Consider the following 12,656-nt stretch of genomic DNA (forward strand, 5'->3'; position numbering starts at 1 on the left):
AAAATTAAAATTCTCAAACCTATTTAGAAAACAATCTTTGATAAGAAAGTGAAATAACATCAGGTTCAGACTTACTTCATCACTCTCCACCAGATTTTCAAACTGCGAGATAAACAAAAACAAAAAAGGCTGAATTAATAGTACTACTTCTTAAAAAAACATCAGTTGTTTTTAAAATCGGTTGTATGTGCGGTACCTCTATAGTATAGTGTTCCCCTGTTGTACTGCTTCTGAAGTATTTGGACCTGTAGTAATACAATATTACACTTGTCACTTACTGCACAGCCACAAAGTTAACCAGCAACCTAATTATATTATTTCTATTATATGCAAACTGATGTACAATTATACTCTTATCAATGTCATCACATGAAGATACTTTTTTGTGAAGGTGCATATTTTCATACTTTGTTCTCACTCTTTAGTTTTTTAAGCTTAGGTTATTCAAGTGTGTGGTTTTTTTAAATACGTCTGTTATTTATATCTGTAAGGTACGGCAGAGAAAAGCAATTTTTTTTATTGCTGTTACTGTTGAACCAGTTTTTAACAGTGTATGAAAACAAACATATTAAATTAAACTTTTGAATAATTGTCTGACTAACTGTTCCTGTTCTTTTAAAGTATTTCTGGGAGGTTTGAGTTTACATTTCTGCCTCGATTCTCTGCCGATATTTAGTTTGTTTGCTAGACCAGGCATTTCTTTAAAAAAATCGCTACCATAAATTATATCGATATACATATAATCAACACAAAACACATTGTATAAGTCATAAAAACTACTAAGCACTAGATACTAAAACGTATCGCCAAGATATTTATTATTTAATTTATAAGACTTTTTTTTGCTTTTCTTAGCCTAGCAACTCAGGCTCTCCTTCATTGATCCCTGGTTGACTCCTGGTCCAGACAGTCAGGGTGGGGTTTCTGTGACACCCACTGTGACTGGACACACAAAAGGCCACGGAAAGCATCACACCACGTCACAACACACCGCATTTATCCCAGTCACCGACCAGCCTCTGCCTCACGGCTACCAGCTCACAGTTGTTAGCTCTTCCATTAGCACTACCAGGATACTGCTGCTGCTGTAGCGGATGTTAAAAAATAAAAAAAAACCTGGTGCAGCCGGGTTGTACGTACCCGCCTCCTCTCTGGATCCTGCTGACCTCCCGCCTGAACAGACCCACGCACTGAGCACAGCAGTTTCCCATGGCATTGTCAAATGGAGCAGAACTTTTCCTGGGGGGCAGTTGACAGTGTTGACATCTCTAGCTCCTCTGTGTCCGCCCCGGTCCTCTTCCTTTTCCTCCTCAGCACCAGGCACTTCCTCATCCTTCTTCTTCTTCACCGGCTGACATGTCACACATATACAAGCATGCTACACACTGCCATCTACTGACGATCTGTTGCTATATTTTTTAAAAAATGTAAAAAAATGTCGGTATCACATTTTCATTTTTAGAAACAGACAATACTGAGGGTATACTGAGAGGGACAGCGATTTTCTAAGGGTGACCGTGGCCGTTCCGGGCCACCTCTGGGGGGCGTCTTTGCTTTACAAAATCAAAAACATGCAAATAAAACATTAGATTAACTGAACAATTATGGGTATTTTTAGACAGTAAGGCAGCCTCTTAAAGAAATATACTACAGACAAAGTCATAGTGAAAAAATAATTATGCAGGAATCCTTCACTATATGAACCTCATTGGAATAAAATTATGTTATATTTACTTTTATATTTTAAACATGTGAAGTTCTACTTTTTCACATACAAAGGTTGTAATATTTCTGAATCAAAGGGAAGTTAGGCAAAATCTAACAAATGTTTTCATTGTGACAGGTAACAGCTAGCTAGACTACACAGAGACATTTTACTCCATGTCATCAGAAGTAAAGAGGTAAGCATGCAGTTCGTCCTCTGCATGGATGTTCTCCACACTCGTGACTTTCACTTTCTGAACAACAGGCATGTATCTGGGCATGAGCTTCCTCCCACTCTGAAAAGCAGAAACGCCAGAGGTCATTATTTTTCTGAAAATAATTCTGCTTCTATCTTCTATTATGAACTGTGTGTCAAATGTCTATTAAAATGTTACATTCCTGGGAATTATTTTTAAAAATAAGTGACTTACTGCTCTCTTGGAGTCTGCCAGGGATCGCTCCAAATACCTTCTCATCCTTTCTTTCTGCTTCTCTCGCTGCTGCCTCAGCTTTTCTTCACGCTCCCTGCACATCAATGTTCACAGAGACACTGTTGGCTGAACGACCAAACCACAAGTTTGGACTCTGTTTTGAACTTCTACTCCTCAGTCCGTAGCACTGACCTTGCTCTCCTCTCGCTGTCCTTGATTTTCTTCATCATCACCAGGTTTTCTTCGGGGATGTTCTCCAGGCTCTGCAGCAGCAGAGACAGGTGGTTCTCGATACTGGCCAGCTTCTCCAAAGTGCTGAGGTTGGTCATTCTGTCGTTCACGCAGGTGCGATGAACCGCTGACACCTTTTCGCCAAGACTGTCCAGCATCATGTCCTGTCAATAAGAGGCTCAGATGAAGGGTGCACTTGCCGTGTATCGAATTGTATCCGTGACAGCTCTTACCTGGTCTTCAGTGTTCAGCGACACGTGCAGCTGCACCTTCTGTTTGAGCCTGTTGCCTCTCGCTTTCTCTTGAAGGATTTTTTGGTTGATGTCAGTTATTTGTCGTGTTAGCTGCTCTTCATCCTGTTCGCTATACAACGAAGACAAAACCAGCACAATAAGAATAAAGGGTTAACGTGAGTGATGAACGACCGAATAATAGAAATAGAAGGTGGACCATAAATCCATACATTTTCTTCTCAGCCGTATGAATGGATTGTTGGAGTTCGTCCACCATCTCCTCCAACCTCGTGGAGTTCTGAATGAGTGACAGGTTCTGCTCTGTCAACTCGTTCACCAGATCTAGAAGCTGTTGAGGATCAGTAAAATAAAGTTCCGGCTCGTCCTGCAGAGAATGACCAAATCAATGACCGTCTGTTCACATTGCCAAATAAAACATCAAGGTGAATAATGATGAGGTTAATAAAAACTAATGTATGTGAAACTGACCTCGTACTCTGAGCTGTCATCGTCCTGTTCACAGCCTGTTATCCTGAAACACCAGAGAGAATTGTAGTCACAGGGAAAAAACAGCATATGTTATGAGTGACATATAGTGTTAATTCTATGTTCTTTTATTAACAATTCTAACCTAAACCTATCCTAACCTATTTTAACCCTAACATATCATATCCTCACCCCAATTAAACATAATCTAATCTAATCCAATCTAACCTAATCTGAACTAATCTACATTAACATAACCTAATCTGATCTAATCTAATCCAAAACAGTGTTGGACATTCAGAAGCCATCAGTGATGTGGATATGGAGAGCGTCTCTTCTTTTCGTACCGGGTTTCACTGTAGACTGTGGACAGTGGGTTCTCTCTGACAGACAACGGTTCTCCTCCATCTGAACTGGACTCCTTCATCGTTGCTGAATCTGTGTGGACAGGAGTAGTTTCATCTTTCATATCTTTTGAAAACAGGAAAAACAGAAGTTACCACCTGGGAACAAACATTGATTTTCTTGCTGTAAGGCAAGACAAGTAACCACTTTCCAGATTCACTTGCATTAAAGTACTTGCTGTTTTTAACCGTCCCCTCTGGGTGGCGTGTGTACCTTTGTCGGACAAATCTTTATTTGCCCTTTTCTTCACCTTCTGTGCCTCCTGCCACTCAGGTGGTGCCAGCTTAAACAGAAGCTCCTTGTATCTCCTGTAATCAACCAGGGTTTCTTCAAACTTGATAAGGTCACTGTGGAGACAAAAGACTGGATTCAACGTCAGCTTCGTTTATAGATAAACGTAATAAGACATTAATAAGACATTAAAGGTGATCGTTCTTTCATCGGCATCAGTTCCACCTTTTGATGGTCCCTATTTCGGCAGTCAACTTCTTGATCTCAGCGTTCTTCTCTTGTTTAGACTTGGCCTCCTGTTCAAAACTGACAAAGAACAGCGGTCAGAGAGTATCTTCTAGCCACCATTTGGTGCTCATTTCACACATGACGGTATTTACAATGTCCGAGCCTCCACGGACTTCTTCTCATTTTCTCTGAGGAACTCTTCAAAGCTCAGGTTGTCTTTCTCAATCATCGTTTCGAGTTGTTTGAGTTCTTTTTCCTGCTTTGAAATGGTCTGGTCCATCTTCTCAATTTCACACCTCTTCGTCATGAGTGATAACTGTGGACAAGGTTGAGGTGTGAATCAAATGATAAAGAAGAAAAAAGTGCCACTGACATTTAAAAAAAAAATATTTATAGTAATGTAGAGGACAGAGGGCTTCAAAAAAACTTAATTAAGTTCTCGAACCACTCACCTCTAAGACTGCCTTAAGCCGCTCCATTGAAATTAAGTCATGTTTGCTGTCTCTTGTAACATTCTCTGTCATTTAAAAAAGGTTAAATTTGCGTTTGATTAAAGAAAAAAACCCAACGTCTGAAACAGAAAATATATTTCTGATCCTACCTCTTTTCATCATGGCCATTTTCAACTTATGTCTCGCTGATTGTTGTTTAGGAGGAGTTGTTTTTCCCTCGTTTTGTTTTAGACTCTTTTCTTTTGTCTTTTCTTTTCCCTCCTCCTCCAGTTCTCCTGCCAGCTCCTTCCTCAGCTTGGACGTCATCTGTGCAGCGTGGAACGTCTTCTTGTCGATGGGCAGAGCCAGGAATTTCCGCATCTCCTGAGGACGTCAAACAAACATTTCACCATCATTCAGAACGTCAGCATCAGTGAAACTCTTATACCATGAGTTTATTCACACCAACCTCTTTTTGCTCCTTTTCACGTTGTTTCAGTAGTAAAATGCCGTTTCTGTCTGGAACTTTGAACGGACTTTGTTGTTTCTGCTTCGTCTTTCTCTTTGGCTCTTCAAAAAACAAACAAAGAACAAATAAAGTTTTATTTTCCATGTTAAATTATGTTCTTTGATTATTGTTTTCTCAATGTTACCTTGTTTATGGGACTGAACAGGCTGTTCTTCCTCCATGTTAGCAGCACCTTCTGAGATCTTTAACATGTCTATGGAATAAACAATGACAAAAACACAAATGTCACGTAATGAATAAATTAATTTTAATGTTTTTCTTTTGCTTTTATTTAACAGATAGTTGGCAAAAACTCACTTAGCTTGTTATAACATCACTGTAATTTTTAGTGTTAAAAGCATTTTTTAAAAAAGCTTATACTCTTGAACGCAACAAAGCTAAAAACAAACAGTTTTCCCGGGCTGCGCTTTTATCAAAAAATAGCTAATAGCATGAGCCAAAATAACCTCAAACACATACTTTATTTCCCTGGGGTAGTACGGAAACTCGCTGTTACTACGGAAACTACTACGACGAAAAACGATTAGCCGCCCTCGCTATTGGTTCATGATAATTGAAGCCGCCTCACACAGAGCACCGTAGGTGTTAGTCCGCAGGAGGTGAAGCTGCTGGTGTGTTTTTAGAGAATTCTCCTGAACTTTGATAGAAATACGACCAATGCTTTTCTTTACATACGTAACGAAAACTGTAATACATGAGTGGAGTCCACCTACCGCCGGTTAATGACTTCAAAAATCGGCTGCCTCTTTAATCAGCTCCGGCAGTCATGTGTACAGATGTCAAGGCAACTGTTGCATTCAGGAACACCTTGTAAAACCGTAACCGGGGCCGTTAGGACATTTTCCCCTAAAACAGACAAATATATTTTTATTTATCATTTTATTTTTTTACGGGAGCAAAAAGACATTAACAATTTTAAGCAGAATTGGTTTACAGCATTTTTTTTTTCATTGTAAACTTTTCAGGTTTAGAAGGTTTTATTACTAGGCCATTCCCCACTTTTTAAGTACACACAAGTTGAGTACACTTTAAACTGTGGGTTTAATGAGTAGTTTTGCCAATGGAATGTTTGTCCATTAAAACTTGAGCTGTTCACCAGTCCGTAAACCCTTATCTGCTCCTCTTCTTTTAATAGGAGACCGATCTGTGCTGCAGACAGACCAGTACAACTGTCGCTCTACTGAATAATACGTCTATTATAAGCCTAAATAATATTGTTCAAATACATGCAGAGTATTTGTTATAATCTTATTATCTATTCAGAATAATATTTATTGATCATTTACGAATTCAGGTTTTATTTTTCTGTGTTTTTTTGTTGTTGTTGTTGTGTATTTTATTTGATAGCGACACTTTAAAATACATAATCGGTGTACGTATTTCTGAGATGTATTACTTATATTTACCACTAGATGGTGCAATCAATAAAATAATCTGCTCTACACTACGTGTTTATGATATTTTTTTATCATGTCAGGAGATATACCCAAATCACAGACTACTGTATTGTTACCCATCATCAGTGTGTCAAGAATCACTTCCTAGAAATAACCAATTTCTTTCCTGTTACTGTGAGCAGGTGAATATACTCAGCGTCCAAATATTGTACATATCCTCCCACTCATCCACACATGACCCTGCACATCTCACATCACCAGAGCAGCCCACACACCGCACTTACTTGAAGGAAACCCCGGTGTCAGATTGTCAGGTAAACATGAAGTAAACACGGAGGCGAGAGTTGGCTTTCCTGCAGGAGAAATGAAATGTGGTGTAAAGAGAGAGCGAGAGACAGAAGCCGCACGTGTTGGATTTGGTGTGGATTTTTACTGATACTTGCCGAGAATATTACCTTGTACTCCAAACTAGATCTTCAATTTTTATTGTATAATTCAAAGGATGATTTATGAAATCATTTCTGCAATTATATTTTGCAAGCTAGAGTCCAGGGATGTTTTTTTTTGTCTGTATACAGTACCACAGCAGAGGAGACACCTACGTCTACAGTATGACAATGCTGTAAAAAAAAAACACACACACAAAAAAAGAGATGCTCTCTTTCAACATTGTGTACTGTACTGTTTGTTTGAGGCTGACAGATTGCAAGATTTACTTTTCTGTGCACAGTAAAAATCTCAGATCTTCATCCCCAAATCAACACGAAGAAAAAAGAAATGCATTGGATAACGAATTCTCCACGTTCTCCAGTTATATCCTTAAAAACGTCTTTGTCGGCAGTCTTTATTTGATGTCATTACCATCATTAACACTCTAGTCTAATCTAACCAAGGATAACAGTGATGTGCAACACTGAAGGCTTTACTGACTGTACTTTTGACCCGTGAACACAGAGATGTAAACATTTTACTATGCAGTATTTTCTCTACTGTATTACGAGCAAAGCTTCTAAAATGATAATAAATTCATTTTAACATTCTGGTTATTTCATCATGTGAAAGTGTGTCTAACGCAGGTTTATTTGCAATTATTTACAGGAGGAAAGGAGACATTCGGTAGCTGAGTTAAGTTCACATGTAGTCTTTGATATCAATAAAAATCAATTTTGGGATGTTAGTGCTTGTACATACACTTTGCTGAGGTCTAAATTGCAGTGCAATGCAGCAAAGTGCAGCCTGCAACACTAACAGTCACACTGCTGGATTAACTACATAACAAACAGTGAAGGATTGAAAGTATGTATTTGAGGAAGAAAGTACTAGAGCAAACGCCCACACCACAACAGACGAACGTATCTATAGAGCTCCCGCACACGTGGCGTTTCATGAACATCCTTTAACATCTGCCGTCATTCTCACAGCTTGAACATGAAAAAAATAAAATACCACTAGACAGAATCACTGCTCATTGACTTTTGCTCAAGTTGATTTTTCCCCCTTAATCCCAGGTAGAACTAACTTCAGGTCAGGGGTCTTCATTATGTTCATGTTCATGTCCTCAACAATATTAATCAATCTACAGTATGTCTATGGTCCCTAAGATGGAGACTTACCAACTGTCCCATGTAGAAGACACTTGTGTTGACTCTGTTGGCGTCAGTGTACAGCTGACTATGTGGTGGAGACATTCACACCATGTTGACTTGGATCCCAACTGAATTAATCCTCTTACAATTAAAAACTCATCAGCATGCAGAGGCCCAGGCCTGTCTGTGAGGGGGAAAAAAGTAACGCAATGAGGCTCTCAGTTGACAATGGAGCAGCTAAAGAAAAAGAAATTAACACAACATGATTAAAAGGGCTGGGTGACAAAAACAGTGTACCATTTCCCTCTGAGGGTGAAATGTTGAGAAGGATTTTATTCTCAAGACGACTACTGCAGTAAATGTTAGCTCTCTGGTGTCTCTCCCTCCCTCCGTCCGTTCGTCCATCCATTCCTCCATCCATCCATCCAGTCATCTATCATACCTGTCAAATGGCATTCACCACCCTACTGCACATGCTAACAAAAAAATAACATTTGATTGCTCATGTGATTGTTAGATTCGGCCTATTTAATGGTGGACTTTTTTCTGTCACTGCTCAACCATTGCCATGGTTACTGAAGTCGCCCTCAAGCTTCCAATAGGTGGGCGGAGCATGTAATGTCGCGTTACCATTTAAAGGTTAAGCCACAGTATCCAGCCATTGAGAACTGAATTGTTAAACTTGGGCAAAGAATCCAACTGTGATCAAGTCTTCAGTTGTTTTTTGTTTTTTTCAGTGGACCAAAACATGGCCAAGTTTTAACAAGTGTCCACTTGCATGTGGTTCAGGTGAAAACACAGAGTCACAGAAACAGATGTCCAATAAACTACACAAAGATTTAAGAAACATCAACTGTGGTCTGTGTAGTACAGTTATCATAACAAGGACCTGGATCACTCCAGAGTAAAAATAAATGAGGATTTAATGAGAGGACAGTTTATATGCAAATCATTTCTCCTCAAAGACATGTTCCACTCGAGGGACTCAGAAATGAAATAGATTTGGGTTAGATTCCCTGATTCGGCAGCCGTTTTACTCCTTTGAGATCTTTCTGGGGTTTTTTTTCTCTCTCTTTAACGTGATATCTGTCTCTACTATACCACTGACAGTCTGTTTGCTGCTGATAATGAAAGTCCAACTGCACCGGTGAAAAACAAATATGCATTAAAAGGTAGCACTTATCCTTTGGTCATGGTGCTTAGAAACAGAAAAAATAAAACCTACTTGGCTGAAAGATGGCATCAAGATGACAGGTTAAAAGAGGTGATAATGTGATTATTGCGATACCTAATAAAGAAGACCTGCTGATTCTCTATTCACACTGTGGGAAAATAACTGCCGGAAACAAAGACCACTGGGAGCTCCGTGAGCCCATTTTCACTTTTGACCAGTATCTGTGCCGTCCTCTGAGGATAAAAACACAGGGCTGTGATATCATCACTCATTAGCATCTTGTGAGGGTAATAGAAATCTATGGGGGAAACACGCCTGCTGTAAACATGTCCATCACAACATCACTTAGAACTGGGGTCAGTGAATAGCAAGGACCTGGGGAAATATATAAGTATCAAAAAGACTAACTTTAAAGGTAAAATTGGCATCAATTTATTTCATGAAGAACAAACATTAATTTTAATATATAACTGTATTCTGAGAAGTACTTAAGCCTCTAAAATCAGGCTTCCCACTACTGCAAAAGTGGCTTAAAAACGGCTACAAAAGCGCCGCCGTGTAACTCATTCCAAGATGGCGTCAACATTTATTGATAACCCTGGTCAGTGTTGCCAAGTGGGAAATGTATGATTATGATACCAGAGGTATACAATTATTGTATTTTAAGGGAATATATCGTACGTCGTATTCTCGGACGATACTTACTTTTACTTTTGCCCGCCATGTTCTTCGCTCCGCCTCTTCCTCCTCCCACTTTCTTATTCTCCCTTGCTTACCTTTTGTTTTCCGTCTTTTTCCCCTCTTCTCTCTTTCCTCCGCCGGGGTCGGGCGCAGCGGGAAATTCAGCCAATCATGCTCGTCGTTCTGAGGCAAGGATATGGACGTCATTCGTAGCCCACATTTACAAAAGTACAATTGGCTGGAAACTTGTCACATGAAAACGGATGCCTTCAGGGTTCACAAAAAAAATCTGTCCCGCAGACATTAGCGACATACACATTCACGCAATAGTCAACGTATAGTAAATAATAGCATAGTAATAATATAGTCACACTCTGTGGATGAAGCCATGCGCAGTAGGATTGAAGCAGCTGTGATTTTGGATGTGTTCTTGACTCAACTTTCAATAAAGTTTATAAGCTGAAAACTCGACTGTTTTAATAAACGTTACAGGAGCAAGAATAACGCGAGCCGCACTCTGTCGGGATCTCTTCGAGGGCAGTGTAAACCTAACGTAGATCTTACAGGCTTGAGTTGAGTTGTTACTTTCACTGTCAAAAGTGTATTTATTTATATTATTTATATTTTTAATGGATAGGGTTTAATGTGTAAAAGTTGCGCGGCGTTGAGTTTTAATAAAACACGATAATTTTACACCTATATTTCCTACCTGGCAACGCTGTTTTTTTCCGTGTCTTGCCATAGTCTTCGTTCCTGCTAGGTCCATGTTCCCAGGAGTCAACACTACACTCAGTCAATAATGTATCTGATCCCAGTCTCCTAGGTCCTGCCTACACCTCCTCACATAACAATAGTATTTCCCAACTTTTATTTAAACACCAAGGCAGTCATCCATAAATATCCATAAACACAGAGCAGAGATGATACAAACGTTAGGAAACAGTGGAGGATCACAGGTGTTTATCACGGTTCACAGCCATTAAAGTATGAAACAGTCCATGCACCAACACAGGAAGGAGGATCAACATTCCAACGTGAGTAAAAACCTGCCCTTTCTTTATGCGTTCCTTTTTTAAAACCACTACATGTTCTGACATTGTGAAGGGATTCCACAAACCATCACTACACTCTGATGTCTGCCGTGTTGTGGCCTATATTTGACTGTTTAAAATCTGGCCATCGGTCTAGGCCCTCTCTGGAGAGGCTCCTTTGAGAGTGGATGTCTATTTCCAGTCTGCCTATTTATACAGTGCCTGCCTCAGTAGAGAGGTGAAACCAAGCAACGTCTTCTCTACAATCAGGGCAGGAAACTGAGGCCTTTGATACTGTAGATCAAAACCGTTTTACTCGGAACCATGCGCTTTTATCCCGTCATCACAACAGTTTATCAGCTCAATAAAATCAATACCACATTTTATGCCTTGCATGGAAGCGTGCAATGGAGAGAAAACGATTAGAATTCAGTTTGGTACCGAAGTGAATCACAAATGGAGCTCATTTTTGAGACGAATTCCTGCAGCAGTTGCTGTGTTTGTGGATCCACACCATATGGGATTGTCAAGCAGTCCTGTGTGTGTCTCTGTGTGTATGTGTGTGTGTGAGAGTGTAGCTGTGATGAATGTTCAACCAGAATAAAATCTCATGTCTTGTAATAAATCCTTGGGTCTCTGTTTTCCTGACAACTTCCTCGTTGTTAGGTCTCTGAGGAGTTACTCTGAATTCTACATCTCTTTAATACCAAGGTAAAATAAAAACAACAACTACTCACTGTATGTATTTAAATACTGTAGGTGTAGGACAGTAGAGCAAAGTTAGAAGACAGCTGTGTCCCACAGAAGAGCTGAAATCCTAACGCTGCTCCAGGCTGGTGTATGTTTCACCTGCTTCTTTTACTGAGGGGTTTATTTTGATATCTTAGGCCGCATGGCATCATTAGGGGTCTTTTCTATAGGTAGCAGTGGACCAGATCTTTTATCTGATCTGACTGATGGTAACAATTGGCTGTATTTTTGACAGTAAAATTCTGTAACTTTGAGAAAAACTTCTGTACTGATGGTAACAATTAATAATATAATATTCTGTAACTTTGAGAAAAACTTCTGTCTTAGATTTACATTTAAATTTTGAAAACATAACAAATAAAAAAAGCACAGGTGTATTGGTAGGATAACAGGCCAGAGTGGTGATGGTTTCCTTCATTTAAGACATTGACCGGGGGTCACCGGTGTGTATTTCTCAGGGTCCGGTAGAGGTCCATGTTTGGTTTGGTTTGGTTCCAGCTTCCCTCTGACTCTGCAAAGAATTAAGTTAGTGAATGAATGGATGGGCCCAGGCAGGTTGAGTCGCCTGTTCTACATGTTTTTGTTTTTCCCCTTTATGATTTATATAACCACGCTGTTACTATTGGGTCATATATATATTATTCCAAAAGAAAGTACCTCGGACTTTTTGTTTTTCCAGCCTCGCCCCAGCCCTGTCCAAAAAGCACCTTCACCACACTGATATTTCCTCCAGTCTTCACTCCTGTGCTTATATTTTTGGAAACTCCTAACTGTGAATGCCAGCAGGCTGCTTACATTATTTGTGCTGTTCAGTGACCGTTAAGGCAGAAAGTAGGTTTAACCCGCTTGTTTATACAGTGTGTACCATGCCATAGCATTATCATAACATCCACACACCTATATAAAGACTGTGTCTAAGGCCATGCGGTTCAGTACCAACCGTCAGTGAAGGACCAGAAAAAATAAACAAACACTGGAAGTTTTGGGAAGTGACTGTGTATAAGATATTCCAATGTCATTTGGAGAAAATAATAATTGAGAAAGATGAGCAGCGTGACGCTGTCACTGCTGTGCTTTCTAAGAAAACCGTTGTGAATAATATTTGTCTCTGTGGTGAACCGGTGTCTC

At 39.7% G+C, this 12,656-nt stretch overlaps 2 protein-coding genes across 6 annotated transcripts in view; both read right to left on the reverse strand.

The window, feature by feature from the left end:
- Positions 1 to 1,342, reverse strand: part of ap1ar (adaptor related protein complex 1 associated regulatory protein) — a 5,061-nt gene extending 3,719 nt beyond the window's left edge. For both annotated transcript variants that reach the window (XM_017039572.2, XM_008327276.3), the window contains exons 1-3: positions 1,141 to 1,342; positions 197 to 245; positions 76 to 102 (exon numbers count right to left, since the gene is read on the reverse strand). In XM_017039572.2, coding sequence (XP_016895061.1) covers positions 76 to 102; positions 197 to 245; positions 1,141 to 1,211 — 147 coding nt within the window. In that variant the 5' untranslated portion in view covers positions 1,212 to 1,342. The remainder of the gene's footprint in view (positions 1 to 75; positions 103 to 196; positions 246 to 1,140) is intronic.
- Positions 1,343 to 1,467: 125 nt separating this feature from the next.
- Positions 1,468 to 10,520, reverse strand: cfap100 (cilia and flagella associated protein 100). 4 transcript variants are annotated; one of them, XM_008327277.3, is made up of 19 exons: positions 10,457 to 10,520; positions 9,843 to 9,930; positions 7,920 to 8,076; positions 6,591 to 6,659; positions 5,623 to 5,755; positions 5,034 to 5,102; positions 4,850 to 4,950; positions 4,551 to 4,764; positions 4,402 to 4,466; positions 4,102 to 4,265; positions 3,947 to 4,027; positions 3,704 to 3,837; positions 3,433 to 3,556; positions 3,089 to 3,131; positions 2,830 to 2,984; positions 2,600 to 2,729; positions 2,328 to 2,530; positions 2,136 to 2,229; positions 1,469 to 2,000 (listed from the first exon to the last, which is right to left on the reverse strand). In XM_008327277.3, exons 6-19 carry the CDS (start codon positions 5,098 to 5,100, stop codon positions 1,875 to 1,877), a joined length of 1,701 nt encoding a protein of 566 aa, XP_008325499.1. In that variant the 5' UTR covers positions 5,101 to 5,102; positions 5,623 to 5,755; positions 6,591 to 6,659; positions 7,920 to 8,076; positions 9,843 to 9,930; positions 10,457 to 10,520; the 3' UTR covers positions 1,469 to 1,874. The 4 variants fall into 4 exon arrangements, with proteins under 4 accessions (XP_024919011.1, XP_008325499.1, XP_008325500.1 ...); XM_008327278.3 differs by lacking the exon at positions 10,457 to 10,520 and having other exon boundaries at positions 8,190 to 9,888; XM_025063244.1 differs by lacking the exon at positions 10,457 to 10,520 and having other exon boundaries at positions 3,433 to 3,523; positions 7,920 to 9,888.
- Positions 10,521 to 12,656: the final 2,136 nt, after the last annotated feature.

Source organism: Cynoglossus semilaevis, chromosome 15, assembly GCF_000523025.1.
Source record: "Cynoglossus semilaevis isolate Cse_v1.0 chromosome 15, Cse_v1.0, whole genome shotgun sequence".
Classification (NCBI taxonomy): Eukaryota; Metazoa; Chordata; class Actinopteri; order Pleuronectiformes; family Cynoglossidae; genus Cynoglossus; species Cynoglossus semilaevis.

Excerpts from the sequence above, each read along its gene's own strand:
- cfap100 (XM_025063243.1), bottom strand. The coding sequence starts at position 5,100 with ATGTTAAAGATCTCAGAAGGTGCTGCTAACATGGAGGAAGAACAGCCT. Across the intron at positions 4,951-5,033 it reads TGTTCAGTCCCATAAACAAG|AGCCAAAGAGAAAGACGAAG; the intron begins GTAACATTGAGA and ends TGTTTTTTGAAG. Across the intron at positions 2,230-2,327 it reads GACAGCGAGAGGAGAGCAAG|GGAGCGTGAAGAAAAGCTGA; the intron begins GTCAGTGCTACG and ends ATTGATGTGCAG.